Genomic DNA, 22,950 nt, shown 5'->3' on the forward strand with positions numbered 1-22,950 from the left:
TAAAGACAAAATGGAATAAAAAGTTACACAAAAGCAACAGGGAGATGTACCTACGCAGTAATAAAATTTTTAGGGGATCCTATCTGTACATGGTGATTTAAAAATGGGGCCTAACCTTTAAGATTGTTATGATGCTTAAATAAATTACTATCTACCCTATTTAAAATAGAATGGTACTTGGGACAGTGTCAGGCTCCTGGTAAGAACTCAGTAAATGTTGGGGCACTTGGGTAGCTCAGTTGGTTGAGCGTCTGACTTCAGCTCAGGTCTTGAGCTCACAGTTCATGGGTTCAAACCCCATGTCAGGCTCTGTGCTGACAGCTCTGTGCTGGAGCCAGCTTCAGAATCTGTGTCTCCCTCTCTCTCTGCCCCTCCCCTGCTCACATTCTGTCTCTTTCTCTCTCAAAAATAAATAAATATTTAAAAAATTAAAAGAAAAAGAACACAGTAAATGCTTAGCTAGTATTAGTATTTTCATTATCATCAATTATCTTCATCATCATTACAGCATCATCAATTATCGATTATCATCAATTATTTTCATTATTCTCTGTAGGGGCTTATGATATCTGCCCACGTAATAATTGACAATTTAATCCCCATAACTACTCCATTATGGCAAGTATATGTCCATTTGACAGAAGAGGCAAAGAAAGGTTAAGAAATTGGCCCAAGGTCACACAGTTAGTAAATGGTGACCATTAAACATAAATTCAATAGAAAAATAACAAAAAATATAGATGACTTAACCATGAGTCCTGTCTCCTCACATGAATTTTGAGGAACTATTTAAATAAGAAAGACAAAATGATCAATTGAGAAGAACTAAGCACACAATGAAGGGGGGAAAAAAACTTAATAGAATTTTTCCCCATGAGTTTGAATACATGCATATACAACTTACACTTAATGCTTTGGTAAAAACACCGGTGTGGTTCTGGTCTGGCATGAATATGTATGAATTTGTATGTGCTAACCTAAGAATTTCGATTTTAGTTTTTAAGGGATTACCTTTAAATTCCTAGATTAATACACATGAGAATTACTTACTTAAAGAGCCTAACTTACATAAATATGAACTCCCATATTAAGATTGAAGACAATATACTACTTGTCTTCTATCACCCAAAGCAGTTATTTAAAAGCTAAAACACACTTTTTAAGAAGAATGGCATATAGCTTCATATTAGAGAATTCAACTATGCCATAGCTCATTGTAAGATCTTTTAATAGTAAGTAAATCATGTTTGCTATTTAGGGTTATAAATTCTATGTAATTATAGAAAATTGGGCCGTGTTTACCTTTCCCCCCAACTTTAGCTATCTTTAAGTATTTGCAAGCATCAAAAGCACACGTAGGTCACCAGTCAATGGTTATATTTAGAAAACACAGATTAGCCTTTGCAAGAAACCATCTTAATGAATTTACAACTAATGTTAATATCAAAGGTTGGAAATAATTAGTCTCTTACCTTGGGCTTCTCCTCGTCCACTCTTCTCAAACAGCCTCATTAATCGATCAGAGAGAATTCCATTATCAACTTGTAAGGGTGCTAAAAGAACATATTTATGGTGACTTTCTCTCAGTTAATTGAGTTACAAAAAGAAAGTATTAATCATCATGGCTGTTTAGTTATTTTATAGGTCATAGACACAAATTCTATTCAATCTGCTGCCTTGCTCTGAAATTAAAAAACTTTCGTAAATCAGTGATAACTGGAACAATGAATTTTAAATGTATATCATGGGCTATTCATACTTGGATACTTCTCCAATAAAAGTGATCTGATAAGCAATGGAATGTAACATGTACTACATAAGAGTCATTTCAGAACAAGCCATTAAGTTTTGTCAAATCATACAAAAAGATAAAAAGAAAAATGAATGTTTTCCACTAGCTACTCGCTGTGTATCCTATTTTTTACTGCATATATATAAGAAACAACGAACTTAGGTGATGTTAGGTGGTCTTAGATTCCCTTATATACGCTAATGCAATATAATAACAAATACAGATGCTACTTAGGTCTTTTGTGAACTTAAAGTAACAAGGTTATGTCAGTACAAAAAACAAAACCAAACAAACAAGCAAACAGAAAACACATAATCATAAAAACATGGTGCTGGAAGAGGGTTTAAAGAATCATCCAGGTAGATTCGCTGCTGGAAAGAACCAAACATAAATGAGGCCAATGTGGATGACCTCCCCAGTCTTAGAATTAGAATATTCATACATACATCAAACACGTTCTCCTTCCTATAGAAGGCAAGTGACCTAGCTAAACTGTAGTTGTACTTTCCTTTTTTCTTTTTTTTTTTTTTTATTTATTTCTAGGAGAGAGAGAGAGAGAGATAGCGTGAGCAGGGGAGGGTCAGAGAGAGAGGGAGACACAGACTGAAACAGGCTCTGAGCTGGCAGCCCCGACGTGGGGCTCGAACCCACGAACCGAGAGATCATGACCTAAGCGAAAGTCGGACGCTTAAACGACTAAGCCACCCAGGCGCCCTTGTAGTTGTACTTTCACAGCGGTAGTTTTAGTACAGCCCAAGTATTTCCCTCCCTTTGCGCTCCATGGGTGAGCCAACCCTGAAGATGGTCATTCATTCTGCAGCTCACACCTAAAACTCTACCACCAAGTGTTCTAGAGGAGCCTTCAGGGGTCTTCACTGTCCACGTCAGAAGCTCCTCAAAATTCTAGGTTTCCCCTTTCTATCCATGTCTATGATCTTTTGAACATTCGTGTTGGAAAAAAATCCAAGGTAGCCTATACTCATGGACTTGGGATGGCTAAACAGGAAGGCTTAGGTTGCTGGCACCAGATAGAATGGTTCAAAGTGCAACCTCAAAAGGTCTTTGAAGTTAGTAGCTTCCACTCATTTAATCCTGTAGATGACTTTCTCAAGTATCAGCTGACCTGCAAGCCTTCTTTCCCTCCCAAGAGCCAGCACAAACCTCCTGCCACCCCAACACTTTGGGAAAATGGAGAGGGGCCATTCCTGCAAGCCATTTTGGAGATTTTGCATTAGAGAAGCATAAACTTGGATTCCAGCATTGCTGGATCTTTATGACTCCTAGTGGAACAGCCACAAAACTTACAAAGCTGATACATGGCCCATTGTTATTTGGAAGTTAACAATGAGCGATAGCAAATGCATAGATGGGGAAATATCTACAAATGTAATAAAAGCATCAATATCAGGACTTGGTCGTCCTGACATGTCAATGAAGGCCACAGACAAGCATAAATGAACATACATTTGGATGTGAAAAAAAAAAACAGATAGACAAAAGGTAAATGGGATCGATACAGAGACAACATCTTTAGAGAGAAGCAAACCTACATCCAGATCCCAGCTCTGCCATTTACTAGCTCTGTAATCCGAGGCTGCTTGTTAGAGTCTCTGAGCTCTAATCTCCTTGCCCCAAAGATGAAATGGTTGTGAGGGTTAAGAAGATAACTCACATAATGCACGTTGCTGCATCCCTGGCATATAGTAGGTACTCAACAAAGGGTAGTCACCCCCCTTTCCTTGTTTGTTAACTATTTAGTAACTGTATGAAGTGCATAATTTTTCAATAGTTTAGATTTTGCGATTCTGAACTAGTGTCTGTGTTTTCATTATGAAGTAGTGACTTGTCGACAGCTTTTGGGGGGTTGTACAAGAGGAACCTGAATAAGAAACCCTAACCAGTAATTGCTACAGAGGTTCTGGTTTCTTAGGTAGGCAGAGCTGGTGAGGAAACCGCCTCAATGATCCCCAGTAAGATCCTGGAGAGTCAAATGGGTTACATAAGACTGAAATTGAAAGCAAGAGAATGTCCCCTTCAAACTCAAATTCCACAATTTGAGTCAATCTGCTTATTTTCCCCTCTAGGAAGTTTCCTGAAAAGAAAAGTGGAGAAAGACAACAGCACAAATGTAACTCATGAGGAGAAAGAGAAGAGAGAGAGCCGAAGATAGGGATTTGATTTCCCCTCCATGCTTTGCCAGATCTTGTGATCTTAAGAAAAATACTGAATCTTTCTAAGCTTGCTTCTCATCTTAGAAATGGAAATAATAACAGCTACTTTGGGTGATTTTGCATTGGTTGGTCAGAGCTACTATATCCACCTTATGATACCCCTTGACCACTCCGTAAGTAATAATAGCCAATGTTCACAGAAGGCTTGTCATGGTTTGAGTATTAGGCTTAGCACTTCACATTCATTTACTCATTTATACATGAACTCAACAAATATTCCTCAAGTCAACTCATGGCTCTATGCCATCTGCTGTGGTAAGATTCAAGCATTCATCAGTGTGGGGCGCCTGAGTGGCTCAGTCAGTTAAGTGTCTGACTCTTGGTTTCAGCTCAGGCCATGACCTCTCACTTTCATGAGTTGGAGCTCCTGGTCAGGCTCTGTGGTGGCAGCGCAGAACCTGCCTGGGATTCTCTGTCTCGCTCTCTCTCCACCCCTCCCTGCACGCTGTCTCTTTCTCTGTCAAAAGACAAAAATAAACGTGAAAAATTCATCAGTGAACAAGGTAAGCAATATCTCTACCCTCTTTGTGCTCAGGAGATGGTCTAACAGGGGAGACACACATTTCATGGATAACCTCACTAATAAATAGATTACTGATCATTGAGTATGAGTGTGATAAAGAAGGTATACAAGGAAACGTCAGCTTGGTTAATCAAGGGAGTTGAGAATTGACATTTAAGCCAAAACTTCAGGAAGAGAGTACAATGGCCAGTAAGAAGGCTGTCCCCATGAGCCTCAACCTTCTATAAGGTATTATTATGAATTAGTTAGTTTTAGTTATTATTAAACAAATTCAACATGTGATGTTTAATTTGATTTGCCAACTGGGGTAAGCTATGGTGCCCAGTTGTTTGGTCAAATGTCAGTCTTGATACTGCCATGACAGTATTTTTTAGATGTGATTGACCTTTACATTGGTACGCTTTGAGTAAAGCAAATTACTCTAATAATGTGGGTGGGCCTCATCCAATCAGGTGAAGACATAAGAGAAAATGCAGGTTTCCCAAAGAAGTGATTCTCCTCAACCCTGCAAGATAGACATCATGCCTCCATTCCAGTCTGTTGCCCTGATGAATTCAGTCTCAAGGCTGCATATCAATGCCTACCCGAATGTCACATCAACTTTTACCAGCCTGCCCTACAGAGAGATTTGCCAGCCCCCACAGTCACATGAGCCAATTTCTGAAAATAAATCTCCCTTTCTTTTTGTCTCTCTCTCTCTCTTTCTCTCTGACTCTCTGTTTCTCTCTGACTATCTCTCTGTATGTGTATATCCACATGTATATTATATGTATTAAGTGATATATAAAAATAGAAAGAAAGAGAGCCTATTGATAGGTTCTGTGCTCTGTTTCTTCGGAGAACTCTGATACCTAAGCTAATATTACCTACATCAGATCACATCCAAAATTGTAAAACAATAAAATGTTGCGCGGCTGTGGAGCAGATGCTACATAGGAGCACTGAGCACTGCGATCTGAAGTCCATATTAAATAAAGTGCATTTACCAACAATCAAGAACCAATTGTCCATTATTTCCACAATCTTTGCTACATAAAAATCAACATACTATCCTTCTAGGACTTATTGTTAAAGAAATAAAATGGTAGTGGTGGTGGTGGTAGGTTACTGACACCAAAAAAGAATCAGAAATCCTATTAAACATTGAAAGTGATCTAACATATGTCCCTTTATATTTAAGTTCCAGGAAGCACAAAGTAAGATAAGTGCTTAATTATAGGTATAATACTGTCTTCTTTTTCTTATACATGTACTTCTTCCTTCTATAGGTGCCCCCAAATCCCTCTTTCATCTATATTTGAGATTCGCTTTCACTATATACATTTACATTTTTATTGTAAGCTGCCTCAAACTATTTTGGCAGCAAGTAGAGAACAAATTATGAAAACCTTTGCTGCATCTACTGCAAGAATGAAGTCGATTCTCAGCAAAAAGAATAACGACATTCCAGAAAATGTTGACATCACTCGGAAGGGAAGTACTGTTCTCGTGAAGGGCCCCAGAAGAGCCCTACGAAGGGATCTAAGTCATGTCAATGCAGAACTCAGTCTCCTTGGAAGGAAAAAGGAGAAGTTCTGAGTTGATAAATGGTGGGAAGCAGAAAAGAACTGTCTACTGTTTACACTATCTGTAGTCACATACAGACCATGGTCAAGGGTGTTACACTGGGCTTCCATTACAAGATAAGGTCTGGGTATCCTCACTTCCCCACCAACATTGTTATTCAGGAGAATGTTCTCCTGTTGAAATCTGGAATCTCAGGGGTGAAAATTATATCTGCTGGGTTTGGATGAGGTGTTGCTTGTTCAGCCTCTCAAGTCCAGAAAGGTGAGTTAATTCTTAAAGGAAATGACATTGAACTTGGGTCAAACTCAGCTGCTTTCACTCAGTAAGCTGTAACAGTTATAAACAAGGATGTCGAGAAGCACCTGGGTGGCTCAGTAGGTTAAGCGTCCAGCTTCAGCTTGGGTCATGATCTCAAGGTTCATGGATTCGAGCCCTGCATCAATCTCTGTGCTGACAGCTCCGAGCCTGAAGCCTGCTTCATATTCTGTGTCTCCCTCTCTTTCTCTGCCCTTCCCTGCTCATGCTCTGTCTCTGTCTCTCAAAAATAAATAAACATTAAAAATATTTAAAAAAAAAAAACAAGGATGTCAGAAAATTTGGAGATTGTTATCTATGTTTCTGAGGGAAAAAAAACAGTTCAGCAGGGCTGATAAATAACATCTAAGTCATCCAGCTACAGAAACAGCAAGATCGCCCATGATTTTTCAGACTTATCTGTGATATTTTAAAGATACAATAAAAGCCATATTGACTTGGGGGAAAAATTATAAACAAACAAATATGAGAACAAAGCTGAACCAGGGTGAAGGTAGGTGGGCAAGCACACGGAATGCTGTATGTCGCATTTCTGCGCAGGCTGGCCCTCCTCCAGACGGCACCACTGTTACGTCCCCGCGTGGCCTTCAGCTCTGTGACATAGAAGACGTGGAAGGAGATCTTGTGTTCCTTAGCGCGGTCTATTCCCCTAAATGAAATAACTGCACAGGCTTGAATTCCCAGCAAAAAAGGAAAAGAAGCTATCATTAATTGCAGACTGAAAACCGGATATAAAATGGCCGCCTGCTCGAAAATGTGGGACTCAAAGGGAAGCACAGGCATTGGATAATCACTGCTGATGCAGGAGGAGTGACCCACAATACTTTATTCTATGACACTTGTCTGTGGTCAGAGACATTCGTATCTTATTGAACATCTTATTAAGTCAACTTTAGTCCTTACCTTACAAAAATTCCCCCCAGTACACAATACATTGTGATCTTCAAGGAATTAAAACAGACTTAAGAAGAATCTCACGGATACCTCCTCTCCAGAATTCATTGGGATTACCTTTCCTCCCCCCAAGGGTATTGGGCAAATAAAAGGTTGAGCTTTTTCCAGTTCTCAATTCACCTTGCTTTGGGCTCCTGGTAAAAACTCTCCTGAGACTAAGCCCTTGCCTTCTTCTGTCCATGTTTCTTTTGATGATACCCGTGGATTCTGTACCATCTAAATTAGGCATAGTTATTGAAAACTGTCTTTTCCAAAAAAAAAAAAAAAATCCTTGCACTGTGCTTGATCCCTTTTATCTGTGAGGATTTACCCCCGTCTTTCACTAAAAAGTGCAGATTCAGTGACTGGCGTCCAATGGTGAAATATGGTCTTGTTATTTTACAACTGCAACCAGCCTCAAGGTTATGGAGGAAGAAATCGTACCACTCTACCTTGCGTATCAAAATTTAGTGGGGGTTCCATGCCTTCCAGTGCAAGGAATTCAGTAGTCACTGGGCACAGAAGCTTCCTGTGCTAGATGAATTTTGCACTGTATCTGAAGAATGCTCACTTCAAGCTCAAAGAGCAGAGATGGCATTTGTAAAGCGATGATGCTCCTCATATGCATAACACAGGCCTCATAATGACACCGAACTGCTTACAGCAGCATCAAATGAAAGCAAATTCTTGCCGCTTCTATCAGACCAGCTGGCTGTCCTTGATCAAAAATTACCTTCGCTGCCCATCATGTTGTTAGTGGTTAAAACTTACCATTTAAATTGTAAGCTGCAAAGTCTAACCGGGATTGCATGTGTGATCTTTGTCACCTCATTTTCATGAATGGAAAAGAATATTCTGACACAAAAATTACATACTTAATTCTAGCTCACCCTCTCTGCTGACCTCCATCCCACACTGCCTTGGGTTTATTTCCTCATCCATCAGTGGGTCAAAGTAATTTCTGCTGTATTCATTTCCTGTGGAAAGTACATGAAGTAAGGGTCAGTGATTATTAGAAGCACATGAACCAAAATGTTAATTTTGAAATCGACACCAGCACAGAAGGGCCATTTTAGCTACTTTATAAGCTTAATTTTTGTATACGTTCTTGCAGGCCTCCCTTTTTGGTAATTATCATCTTGCAAAAGGTCAGAAAAGGTAATTCAAGAAACAAGTTCATGCTATCTTTCGGCTGCTAAAAAATTAATGAGAAAATTAGCAAATGGAGACTTTAGAATAATAATATAACAAACTTCAGCAAAATTATGTTTAGGATATACTCAAGAAATGGACATTGTTGGATTACAGTGACGTTTCGAGTTCACTGATCGCTCTGTTTACCCGCTTGTGTATCATTCCCAAAGTAAATCGTGTTGCTGTTTCCAGAATTCTGTCATCGACTTACTACTACCTTCATTATGAGAAACTGTAGACAATTTCCATGGTGACACTTGAATAAAAAGAGAGAGAAAGAGAAAATAGAGAGAGAGAGAGAAGAGAAGGGAGAAGGAAGGAAGGAAGGAAGGAAGGAAGGAAGGAAGGAAGGAAGGAAGGAAGGAAGGAAGGAAGGAAGGAAGGAAGGAAGGGGAAGGGAGACAGAGAAAAAGGAAAAGTGAGAGACGGTCTTGCTTATCGTTTTTGTTGTTGTTGTTCTGTCAACTTAAGTTACATGAAGGGAGGTACAAATGACCCAGTCAGAAATTTTGTTCAGTGCACATCAACAGTCAAACAAACCAAAAACTCTTACTTTCCATTTCCCACTTACCTTTGTCCTTATATCAATAATCAAACTGTAGCATCGAATATGACTTTGTAATAGAGAAAAGGGTCTGTTATCAATTTTCCAAATCCAGTTTCCTACTTCCTGCAGACTGAAATGTATATGTCTGTTGCTAGTAATTTGCATTCAGTAAAATATAACCTACTCTGACGATAATTCAAGTTGCCTCCAACACTGTCAAAGAAATAAAGCGTCTTAGACTGAAAACAACAGTAATTTTGAAAGTATTATTCACAGGAAAGGGTTAACATATACCAGGAATACTGTGATACTCCATGGTATATTTGATTTAGGATCAAAAATAATCCACCAGCAGCTCCTTTGCCAAGACTAAATGGAATTTTGATATGACCTGAGGTTTAATTTATATTTCTGGACTGGCACATTTTCGCTGTCAGTCTCTGTTCTATCAACGTAGTAAGTACAAGAACTGAAAATCTGCTTTTCCTTGAGGTCTCAATAAAGAAAAAAAAATAAATGAGTTTCATTTTTGTTACTTTATCTGTCAACAACTACTGGGCTGGTATGAATCTTGGCAGTATGTAATCAAAGCCTTGTGTACTGCAATAACACAGCCATTCTCCTTCATTCACTGGGATTGTTTTTGGTTTTTTTCCCCTTTCACCACAAAGCACCGCGGTCCCCTAAGCACAGTCTTCCATTTGCTAGCAAAATAACTCGCCTATATGAAAGCGGAAGTGGCGGTGTATTTCTTCCCATTACTGTGTAGTAGCAGCGGTCAATAATTGGTACCCAGAGCCTGTGATCTCCCCCCATCCAGTACAAAACTCAATTCTTTGTCTCCTGAAATGACTTAGTAACTACTCCCAACGGAATCAAGACCTTGGAGAAAGAAACAGGATTTAGTGGTTTTTAACCAAAAGTCTGGAGAAGTTGATTTGGTTTGTAACCAAATGTATTAGCCAAGGTTATTTGGCTCGTAACCGTTTTCAATCCCTGCTCACACTTAAGAAATGAGGATCCCGCCCAGATATGCAAGCGCACCTGCGCACTGTGGAGCGCTGGGTGTCCCCCAGCCACCAAGACTCCACTCAGGGCCGGGTGCTTCCGCACGCCCCTGAGAGGTGGGCCCCTCAAAGGTCCACGTATGGTTTTGACATCTATGCAAATCGTTCCTCTCACTTTCAGTCAGGGCGGAGACCCATATGTAAGTTATAAGTGCCACGCCTGGAGTGATTTATGCAGTGCTTCGTGTTCTGGGAGAGGACAAGTAGCATTTTACAGGTAAACGTTAATAAGGAATCTTTACAAAGAGACAAGCAATCGACGGGTTCCCCGTAAGTATCCCCAAAGTTTATCTTATCTTATTTTATCTTATCATACCTTAATTTTATATAACGCATGTATTTTACATAACGCATATTTTTATATAATTCTTATATCTTTATATAATTCATGAGTTATGCAATTTATATAATTTTTAATATAATAAAAATTATTTATATAATTTATATAATTCATATATCATGTAGTTCATATGTTCTATATAATTCATATATCATTATGTAGTTCCTATGTTTTATATGATTCATATATTTTTATATATTTCATATAATAACTTCATATATTGTATATAATGCATATCTTTATACAATTCATATAGCTTTATATAATTCATATTTTTATATAACTCATATACCTTCATATGATTTATATATTTTATATAATTCATGTAGTTTTATATTTCATATATTTTATTCAATTCATATATTTTATGAATATATATTTCATGTATTTTATGTGTATTCATATATTTTCATTTATATATATAATTCCTATATTTTACATAATTCATATATCTTTATAAAATTTAAATATTTCTATGTAGTTCATATAGGTTGTATAATTCATATATTTTTACAATTTGTGTACTTCCACTATATTTTACATTATGTTGTACATTGTTTCACATATATATTACATATATAACATATATTATACATGATATAATATTATGCTTGTTTATTGTCTGTCTCTACCACTAAAAGAAAATTCTACCACGTAAAAAACATGTTTTCAGACTCAACTAAACTAAAATTGTCCATGAGAACAGTGACATTATCTCTTTGTTTATTACAGCCCCCTCAGTGTCTAGAAGCATGCCTGGCACACAGAAGGGCTCATAATATCTGAATTCATTTGTTAAATCCACCCTGATTGGAAACGTAGAAGATGTTCTATCTTGATTAAATGAATGACTTTTTCCCACGCTTTATTCTCTTCCCCAACCCCTCTCTCTTTTCCTTCATGATCCCCCTTCCCTTTGCTTTTTAACTAAGTGCTTTCTAGGAAACAAACATCATGTGTGCATTATAACAACGAACAGACAAAGCACCATGGCCTCTGCCTTCAGAGCACAGTGAGCTCAGAGAAGAAGGAAGGGAAGCTCTGAAGTCTGGTAAGATTTAATATTGTGGTCAAGGATGGAGTTCTATTTGAGCGCATAGCAGGAACATCTCACCCCTAATACCGGGGACTTTAGAGACGAGTCTCGGAGAAACAGCTCTCTGAAGTTGAGTTTTGAAATGTGACTGAGAACTAGCCAAATCAAAACTACAGGGGAAAGGAATTTTTCATGGAAGGAGAAGCATGGGCAAAGGAGAAAAGATACAAAGAGCGTAAAGACGTGAGAAGCGTGTTTTGTTAGCAGATGCTGTTCAATTCTGCTCAGCCTTCTGAAGTTACAATATAGGAAAGTAAGTAATGGCATCGAAACTTCCTCACTAGTCCCAGAATGGTGTTTAACTCATGTGTTTGTTCAAATGATTATTAAGTTTTTGCACAGTGCCACTTTGTGCTGGTATGATATTTCCTATCTGTTCATTCGACCAGTATTTATTGAGTGCTTTTTTGGTAAATATGTCAGTAATATAAAATGCTTACATATCCTTCCCCTCCCAGAATGTAAGCTCTGGGAAGGGAAGGATAAAGGCAAAAAAAATATGTATATTTTATAGGGTTTTTTTTTTTTTGATGGTGGTAAGTAAGTGTCGTGGGAAAAAATGAGAGCCAGATAAGGATGATTATGCAACTCAAGGACGGATAAGGGTCACATGTTTGGCATACACCTTTGTCTCAAACTAAGAATTACACTCAAGATTAAGTCACTCTATGCTCAAGACCATCGAGATGGTGAAGCCATAGTGCAATACTTATAACCTATTACTTATAACTTAAGATTTTGCCAAGTTCTTGCTAGAACATAAATCAGCCTATGAGTCAGATAAGAACCCACACTTGGCAAAACAATTCCTCCTCTTTATGAGTATATCTCGCCCTGATAAACCAATAACCTAAATACAGTAGGCTAAATACAGTAGTCTGAGGCAGTAAAGCACATGAAACCTATGATATATTTGGAAACAACAGACTTCATCCTAACACTGCTAGCTCCTTTGCTCAAGTTTCATTGGACATTGCGGTTTAAAAAGTGGGATGGTTCTGGAATAGGGTTTAAATTACCAGAAGGTACGTTGCTAATAGGATAAATTTCTGAAAGTGCCCTAGTCATTCAGAATATGCTTTTGGATATATCTAAAATCGTCTCACAGGAAAATTAATAGACCCACTGAGAAATTCAAAGTAGGGCATTTAGCAACATGCATACAACAGAATCTAATTTGGCTGATATTTAACTGTTATATTCAGATGAAAAATCTGACAATTGCTCGTGTACATATATATATATATGTACACATATATATATAAAAGAGTGGCTCTGCATTGAAGCAATTGGATGTGATACAAAATTAATAAATCAGTACACTGGACTTATAGGTACTCTATTTTTGTTTCCAACTTCTTAGAATTAGCTGTTCAGTGTTTAGAATCAGCCTCAGTTGATTCCTCAGTTGATTTCTTGTGCTATTTTTTACGAGACTGGGGGAGGCAAACACATGTACTTGCCTCTGCCCTTCCACACATATCAGGTTTTCCTATCATTTAACTCAGAGCAGCACAGAATGTAATCAGGGCTTTTACTTAAATTACAGTGTACATGAACTTTGGTCAGGAAATCCTCCAGTGTGCATCCAAGCAGTTCCTTGGGGGCTGTAAGAGCGAGAATGAAATTGCCCACCGGAGGAAGGTTAGTGTGAATCATGGAAGCGTCTTGGCTCAACGAGGCAATCACTTCCTTTCAAATCAGCTACATTAGCTCCAGAGGAAGCAAATCTGAATGCATCTCTCTGTTCCTTGGGAGGCTTTTATTGAGTCCCTTCTTGTCTTTTTCCTGGGAATGCACCTGCTTCAGCTCAGCCTTTTACCACCAACCATCGCATTTTCTGTAATATACTATCAGTGAACTACCAACACCAAGACTGCATGTGAACTAAATCGCTAACTAAACAGTTTACATCCTATGAGTACAGCCATGCACCAAAATTTTACAAACTAGGACAGTCTCCTGAACATTATTCCTTTCAAAGGCATGAAGGCTACATAAGTATAATGAAATTAGATTCCTACACACTTGATAAATAAATTTGGGAAAACTTCCTATTTTCCCATCTTTGAAAACCTTATATGAAGAACTCAGGTTTAAATGTTCACAGTGCCAGACAGTTTACATATACATATGTGGAAATCAGGGGCTGTAATAGAATATAGAAAGTGAAAACTATGTCAAACCCAACCATGCTCTAGCATATTAAATCGATCCAAATACTGTTTTATAAGGTTGATTTGCAAACATATTATATATATATATATATATATATATATATTAAATAAGCTTCATGCCCAGCGCAGAGCCAAATGTGGGGCTGAGATCAATACCTGAGCTGAGATCAGGAGTCAGGTGCTTAACCAACAGAGCCACACAGGTGCCCCCAAACATACTTTACATTTAACTTAAAGGCAACTAAAGATACGAGAATACTTCTTATTATGATAAAGTATAGTTATTACACTAAATATTTAAATAGAACAAAGCCCAAATAAACCTCCAAAAATAAAAGTTAATGACAAGAGCTCAAAGTATGACTCAGATATTCACGATCAGTACCATTATTCAGCATTCTATTAGAAATCTTGGCCAAAGATGGGGCGCCTGGGTGGCTTAGTCGGTTAAGCGTCCGACTTTCGCTTAGGTCATGATCTCGCGGTTCGTGGGTTCGAGCCCTGCGTCGGGCTCTGTGCTGACTGCCAGCTCAGAGCCTGGAGCCTGTTTCAGATTCTGTGTCTCCCTCTCTCTCTGACCCTCCCCTGCTCACGCTGTCTCTCTCTCTCTCTCTCCTAGAAATAAATAAAAAACGTTTAAAAAAAAAAAAGAAATCTTGGCCAAAGAAGTTAGAACAAAAATAAAGGGGGGGAGGATGAGGTAAAATTATCGAATATTATTGTATGATATATAATTATTATTTGAAGATGATATGCATCCCTACCATAAAAACATAAGAGATTTAACCAAAAAGTTTTAGAACAAAGAAGATATTATTGGCATAATAGCTTGAAAACAACCAGATAATCATTAAGAATCATTAACTTTTCTAAATACCAACAATAGCCACTTAGAAGACATAATGAGTATAGACAAGTAACACCCAAGTGTGCCTGGATGGCTCAATTGGTTAAGCGCCCAACTTTAGCTCAGGTCATGATCTTGTGGCTCATGGGTTTGAGCCCCACATCGGGCTCTGTGCTGACTATCAGCCTGCTTCAGAGTCTATGTCTCCTTATCTCTCTGCCCCACCTCCACATTCTGTCTCTCTCTCTCTCTCTCCCATTCTCAAAAAATGAATGAACATAAAAAAAATTTTTTTTAAAGAAAAGCAACACCCAAAAAGAAGTTCCAGATACCTCTCAAAAATTAAATTATATTAGATTTTTATAGGAATCCATCAGTGGTCATCAAGACTATTCATCTTACTCAGAAATTCAAACTGAATGCCATGGATTTCTTTAACATCAGGATTAAAAACAGCAAATTGATACCAGTTCCTTTTTCATCTTTATAGAAAGGTTAACCTGTGATAATTAGTTGACTGCTAACACTATATTCCAGAGCAGGTGCCCTGCTGGACAAATTAGCTTTCTCAACTGCTTATTCTTACTTCCTTTCCAAATCTTGTGGGTATTTGAGATATCAGTGATTTGAAAATCTAAATAGGGTAATAGTAGAGGTTTGCTAACAAGTACTAATTAATTGAGCCATATTCCTTCTTCCCCTAAGGCCCTCCCTCATGGTAGATTATGTGGCATCTTGACTTTCAAACCACCATCGTGCCCGTGCCGTTGAGTGAATAATTGCTGTTGGGCTTTACCCCTCAGCACCTCCAGGCATTAATGCATCGTGTGCTCCCCTGGATCTCAAATCCACAATGGTAAAGCCCGTCCCTAAGTAACAAACCCTTAAATGGGAAGATCTTTCCATTACTTAAGTAATGGCAATAATTAAAAGGTGAAGTATAAATATACTACTTTTTTAAACACATGTATCAAAGTCCTTCCAAAAATATCAAGGTAGATTCTTTTTTTTTTCTAGTTTGAAACCTGGCAACATGATTTTGCATGTAAACAAAACGATGTATGTAGCATGTACCTAAAATTAGGCTGTACCTAAAATTAAACATCAATCACCCTCTAATCTTTTGTTTTGTTTTGTTTTGTTTCTGTTTTTATAGAGAGAAGTAGGAAGAGAGGAAGCAAGCCGGGGAGACAGGCAGAGGCAGAGAGAGAATCCCAAACAACCTTGCATTGTCAGTGCAGAGCCTAATGTAGGGCTCGATCCTTTGACCGTTGGATCATTACCTGAGATGAAATCAAGAGTGGGATTCTCAACCCACTGAGCTATCCAGGAGCCCTACTCTAATCTTTTTTATTGTGCCATCATTCATTTAACAATATGTCTTCCTCATGGATCTGAGGCTATTTGTATTTATTCACTATATTTAAGGCTTCCTTTAAGTAGTAGTATGGGTTTTTTTTAATGCTTATTTTTTTAAAGAGGCAGAAAGACAGATAGAGTATGAACAGGCAAGAGGCAGAAAGAGAGGGAGACACAGAATCCAAAGCAGGCTCCAGGCTCTGAGCTGTCAGCACAGAGCCCCATGTGGGGCTTGAACTCACAAACTGTGAGATCATGTGCTGAGCCAAAGTCAGACACTTAACCGACTGAACCACCCAGGCACCCCAAGTAATCATGTTTTCATCACACTGTAGCACACGTCAATACAGAAGCAATCAATATCATGGATGATTAGATTTAATTTAAACAATCTTATTTAATAATCCTTTCTCTTAAAAATCTGGTAATTTATAGATATCTGCACTTTATCTCATAAAACAAAGGATGCAGGACTTCCCCTGGGTTTTTTTCAATGAGGTTTTTGGTCAATTAATCTGACAAAGACTAAGGAAAATCGTATTTTCTGTTAAATTCTCTTTAGTAGAAAACAAAAGTGATCTGAAAGAGACTCTAGATGGAGTCATTTGGAGACTAAGGGCTAAGTATATTTAAGAGCATAAAACACTGAGGTCATGAAAAACTTTTCTAACAAAATTGTTCTGAAAATGGAAATGTGACTATTGAACTCTGGTCAACACTGTGGCTCGCGAAGCTTGAAATTTATACAAAACTGCACTGATATCATGTAACTGCTTAGTCTGATAGGAAAATATGTCTTTTAAAACTTCACCAACTATTTCCGAGGATGTGGGTAAACAATCCAGTCACATGTCCAGCTGCTAAATACAGATCCCATCGCTAATGTAGCAGAAAACATTGTTCTGTAAATTCTTCTACTGTGCAGCTGTTTATATTAGGAAAATGCTTGGACTTCTGGAATATCAGCTTTGTGATTTCCAGTAGAGCATTTCCATGATTCTAAGGTTCTTACCCATACTTTCCACCCTCATATACATTCTTGTGCTCACATTTTTATTTTAAGCTATATAAATGTCACCAGCATATAAGTAGATCCAGTGGTTGAAATGTATGCGTCCATGTCTCACCCAGGAATTGGAGTAACAATGCAAGATCTCTCAGTGTTCAAATCACCCTTATAAGAATTCTTTTTGGGGGGGCATCTTGATGGCTTAGTCGGTTAAGCGTCCGACTTTCACTTAGGTCATGATCTCGCAATTCGTGGGTTCGAGCCCCGCGTCAGGCTCTGTGCTGACTGCCAGCTCAGAGCCTGGAGCCTGTTTCAGTCTGTGACTCCCTCTCTCTCTGACCCTCCCCTGCTCACGCTGTCTCTCTCTCTCTCTCTCTCCTAGAAATAAATAAAACATTTAAAAAATTTAAAAAAAAATTCTTTTTTTTTATGTTTTTATTTTGTTTTGAGAGATAGAGACAGAGAGCGAGCAAGAGGGGCAGAGAGAGAGGGAGACACAGAATCCGAAGCAGGCTCCAGGCTCCAAGCTGTCAGCACAGAGCCCGACATGGGGATCAAACCCAAGGACTGTGAGATCATAACCTGAGCTGAAGCTGGACAATTAACCAATTGAGCCACCCCAGGCACCCCAAGAATTTTATTCCAACCAGCTCTGTATGACCGATTTTATAAACTATTATTTTACAAACACAGTCATCCATCGGGGGTTTTGCTAACATCAACTTGAAGGGAACATAGGAAATAATTGTGCTGAATGGTTGGTAAAAAGTGTTACCAATGGTTTTGATTTTAGCATTAACAGAAACAGGAAAAGATAACACAAATAGACATTCTCCTGATTTCCTGGGCAAATCTGTCTGATTCACTGTAAGCAGGCAGTTCTTTCTGAGAAGACAGTAAACTAAACTGTTCTTATGCTATTGACATTTCCAAAACTCAAGTATCTGATTCAAATACCCTTTCCCAAACTGATCATTGTTCTAGAACTCTTACTCCATTAAAAAAATATAAGAAAGTAAACTTAAATTGATTTGTGTTTATTTGTATAAACCGACCAAATATTTTATCTTTCGTATATCTCCATAAAATATTTCTTTATTTCAGAAGGAAGGATATATCCCTGAGTGTTTATTTTTAGCCTTTGAAGTCAATGAAAGAGATTCAAATCACGTAGGTGCCAAATGGGGTCTACAGACTCAAATCCAGGTCAGTTCAATAAACCTAAAGCAAATGATTTTCCTATGTATTTCCTTTATCTTAATAACAGCTGAAATGTCTCAAAGCAAAAGACATATATATTTTTAAATATTCTATACATTTCATATAACACTTCTTTCCCATCTGAAGGGAAAAACAGCCATAAGTGAGAGCGATGTAAATAGTTTTATACAATATGACTTCTAAAATAATCTAGGCTATGTGCACAATGGGGAAAAACAATTCTCATCACATATTTGCTCAGACAATTTGAATTATGCACTTAATACGTGTACTATAAGTTATTTTTATTACAAATTTTTGCACAGGTGTATTTTTAATGGCTATACCAATCTGAGATTAGATTTAGGGTCACATTTGTAGCCTTAATCCATGATTTCTTTAGCTCAGGCACAACTATTATGGACCTCCTACCCTTATTTCAAATTACCCCTCATCTCTTCTGGAAGGATCTAAGGCCTTTGATCATATACACTCCAACTAATTTCCCTCAGCATCCCTAGAACATCTGCCATTTTCTTTGGCAGCTCAGCCTTCCATTTTGCTGCTGCCTATGTAAAGGTTTCTATACTAACAGAGGTGCTTTTCAAACCATACTTATCATGAAATCAATGGTGGCACCTCCATTCCATGCAGCCACAGGAAAGCCACTTGTTGTCAATTCCAGAGCTACCATTGGGGCCACGTCCAGTGATCACAATTGCCTCCCATATGAATATTTGTTGGTACCCATGATAGGCCATGGCATGTTCTCTCCAACATCTTCTCTTGTTCTGATCAAACCTTGGACTCATTCCTCTGTCCATCCCATGTGCCATTGGCAATGTCAGGTGAAGGGATGTACACCATCATTGCCCACATGGTGTTCCTCCATATTACCCAAGTTTAGCAGGTAGAACCACTAAGGTCCCCCAACAACTGACAGAGATCTCAGTTTTTATTCCAAGACCCTCTCCCCCCAAAAAACAGGAATAAATGTCTGCGGATTGGATCATGGGATAATATGATTGGCAAACACTGTACTGTAATCAAAGTTACCCTTCCTCTCTGATCCTGAGCTATTAGCATGGCATCGAGCTTGTGTACCTGACTGTCCCTTTCTTTGGAATTAACCCTTTCCAAGGGGTCATCTTACTTTTTTCTTAAATGGAAATGCAATACATGAGCTAACCAAATGGCAGCTACAAAGAGCTTAGCCAAGTTTGAATTTAATATGGGATTTCATTGATATGATTTAACTCCTTAATCCGATGGCTCGAAAGTATTTTTTAAATTTTCACCCAATATTTAAAGGAAACTAGGTTTTTTAAAAATGTGATCTCTGTCCAACTGCTAAGATATTGACCACATCACTGACATATCAGAAAACCTAAACTTCTGTGTCAGTTTTGTCACTAAAAAGTTAATTCATTTTGGACTCCTTTAAACCACCAATCCTCAGACATGCACTGAGTCCTAGACTGAACATACTTGAATCAGCTAAACTGGGATTCCACTCACACACACACACACACACACACACACAGAGTGGTTCTCTACCGCTCTCCCTCTTCAAGTACTATTTTGAGGGAGTCAAGGGGAAGAGACAGAGGGAGAGAGAAAACTCAAGCAGGCTCTACAAGGTTAGCACAAAGCCCAACGTGGGGCTCAATCCCACTACCCCGAGATCAGGACCTGAGTCAAAATCAAGAGTCTGACGCTTAACCAACTGAGCCACCCACGTCCCTTTTCAAGTACTATAATTCCGAATTTCCCTTTCTCAGAAGGATAATCATCATCAGGTCAGTTCATAGCTGGCAATGGGCAAAGAGGGTGAGCTCGGATTGGAAAACCAGTCTACACATACAAAGCCCAAGTTCTGGGCAAGATGGAGCAGAGGGCATGCGGCCAAAAATAGTCCCATATATTCTTACTAATGCTTTTTTGTTAAGCATCTAAAAGGTGGACATATACTGATATTTAATTATAGGATGATAATTTATGCTCATTGTAATAATACTGAGGGGGAAATATCTAATTGTCCTTTGCCTAAGTAATCCCATTAGTAGATGATATGAAGTTTCCATTTTTTTTAATATTAACAAGAAACATCATGCTCTACAATATCTCACATTTCTAAAATCACATCTTTCTTCTTCATCCACAGACCATAAAATTGCACGTTTCATTTGCAATTGAATCCTTTTTTGGAGGGTCTCCCAAAAGTAGGAAAACAGAGTGGGTTTGAGTAGAGATGTAGCAAATAATTTGTTTCTTTCTTTTTTTAATTTAAAATTTTTTTATTAATTTATTTTTGAGAGAAACAGAGATAGCATGAGCAGGGGAGGTCAAAGAGAGAGGAGAAAGAGAATCCCCAAGCAGGCTCCCTGCTGTCAAAGCAGAGCCCAATGCAATGCTCGAACTCATGACACGGTGAGACCATGATCTGAACTTAACAGACTGAGCCACCAAGGCACCCTGCAAATAATTTTTTTTCTAAATGTTGACTATGTTCCAGAAGAGAGATGATATAACCCCTACCTATGTAATGTCTAGATGTTTTTGTCAGGATGGTAATAAATCATTTCTGGATTTACCCTCTAAAGTGTCTTTTTTTGGCCTTTCCACTCTGCTCTATCTACCTTTGAGCTATAAAATTTTCTCTCTCTCTCTCCATTTTCCAGAACCAGGCCAACAAACCATCACTCATGACAATTACTACCTTCATGCCCATTCTCATCTCCCAGTGGCAGTTCTCAACCCCAGCTGCCCATCACAAGGCCTTGTAGGAATTTGGAATATCGATCTGCCCAAGAGCCATCCTGAAGGTTATGACTCCTATAGTCCCTTGCTCCTACATGATTCTGATAATTCTCTGTTGAGAAACACTAATACAGGAACATAAATTCTAATTGTAAGAATATGTAAGAGTGATTAAACAATAAATGTTTACCTAAGCAATTATACTCCCCTCATGGAAACTCCTACATACAAAACCAGCATCAAGGAAGTTGGCCTTTGAGTAGGTCTTCTTTAAAATCATGGAGAAGTTACTCTTTCCCAGGACACAGAACTCACCCAGCCCATGTCCAGGAATATCCCTTTGTATGCAGACTTTTTTTTTTTTTTTTTGAGATATGCAGACTTTTTTAATATCATAGAACTGATGTCAGAAATAAGAAGTACAGTTGGGGCCGTGTTAGGAATATTATATTGTAGGTCAATATTGGTGAAGTAGCATGTTGGGGTTTGAGACATTCTAAGTCTCCAAGCATTCTTGAAATTCTCCCATGCAGATTTACACAGCTAAATTTCCAGATGTAGTTAGCTACAATCACATTGCTTAGCACTGGCCACCAGATACATATACCTATGGAGTACTTGAAATAACCTAGCCCACACTAGGATTTGTTGTCCATGTGAAACACACACAGATTTCAAAGACTTCATACCAAAAACTTTTTTAATTGAAATATCTTTAATATTGGTTATAACTCAGAATAATAATATTTATAGATATTGTTTTAAATAAAATGTATTATTAAAATTAGTTACTAGTTTCTAATTTTATTAATGTGAGCTGTTAGAAAATGTAAAGTGAGGTATGTGCCTCACATTATATTTCTCTTGTGTAACACCTATAATTACTTCCACTCCAACACCCATCACAAGTGTCTTCCTTTTCATAGGCCTCAGCTTATTCTCTCTCACCAACACCTGCTCTACCATAAATGTAATTATTCTCCATGACTCACTTTATCCAGCTTCTAACAGCCAAGCCATCAAGTTGGTATTCTGTCTCTGAATATTAATCAAAAACCTTAAAATTCAAAGTTTCCACACAGGCTTCTCGTCTTCTGGGAACACAGAGAATAAGAATTCTTACTGGAAAAAAACCTGAACACCTCTGTTGAATATAAATCTATAAGAAAAAAAAAGCCTGGCCCGGCATTTATTTGGGCTAAGGGACACTCCTCTCTCCTCAGGTGAAACACCCTAGCTCCATAAGAAAGACGAATTTCACACCATGGGAACCAAAGACCTAAAAAAATTCTTCCTTGGACTGAAGGTACCAGAAGTTTTCCTTCAGAGTCCAGGCTTGAACAAGAAGAAGCCAGACGAATGCCATGGGGCCCTAAGTCTCCTTCATGTTGTGAAGGAGACTCTACCGGCATGTCACTCTACCGGCATTTTCTCTGCCAGCTTGGGAGGTCGCTGATCTTGAACGTCTGACCCAGCTCTAGAGTCTCCCTGCTCAATGTGTCAGCAAACTCTCTAGATGGTATCCTGCTATTCCTTCACAATGCCCTGTCCATAGGTGTAGTGACATCTCTCATTAAAAAAAAAAAAAAAAAAGGGAAGGTATATGGCAGTGGGGTGAGACGTGAAAGTCACAGAGTCAGACAAGCCTTGGCTTAAATCCCTTATTCTACCATTTACTCTCTCTTACTTCAGTCAAGGTAAAACCTTGATTTCCTCATCTATAAAATGAGGAGAGTAATAAAATACACTTGATGTAGACTCTGTGGGTTGAATTCAATATACATTCACAAAGCCCCCAAATGCAGCTGGAAACTGGAGTCCCATGTGACAACATTTTCCAGGCTCTCGTTGCAACTGGAATTGTCAGATGACTGGTTCCCAGCAAGAGGGTTATACACAGAAACAATACATGCAACTATGTGTATGTGACCTTCTGCTTCCTTCCCAGCTCTTGGAACGTGGCAATATGGTGCTGATATCAAGTCATGTTGGAT

General features: G+C 38.3%; 1 protein-coding gene and 1 pseudogene across 1 annotated transcript in view; one reads left to right on the forward strand and one right to left on the reverse strand.

Moving 5' to 3' along the window:
* Nucleotides 1-22,950, reverse strand: part of LOC120231671 (orofacial cleft 1 candidate gene 1 protein-like) — a gene marked incomplete at its 3' end in the record, with an annotated part of 80,939 nt that overhangs the window by 21,410 nt on the left and 36,579 nt on the right. The window contains 1 exon segment of the mRNA XM_039231863.1: nt 8,251-8,337. Coding sequence (XP_039087794.1) covers nt 8,251-8,337 — 87 coding nt within the window.
* Nucleotides 5,957-7,084, forward strand: LOC120231659 (annotated as a pseudogene).

This window comes from Hyaena hyaena, unplaced genomic scaffold (assembly GCF_003009895.1).
Source record: "Hyaena hyaena isolate Hyena2069 unplaced genomic scaffold, ASM300989v1 scaffold_60, whole genome shotgun sequence".
Lineage (NCBI taxonomy): Eukaryota > Metazoa > Chordata > Mammalia > Carnivora > Hyaenidae > Hyaena > Hyaena hyaena.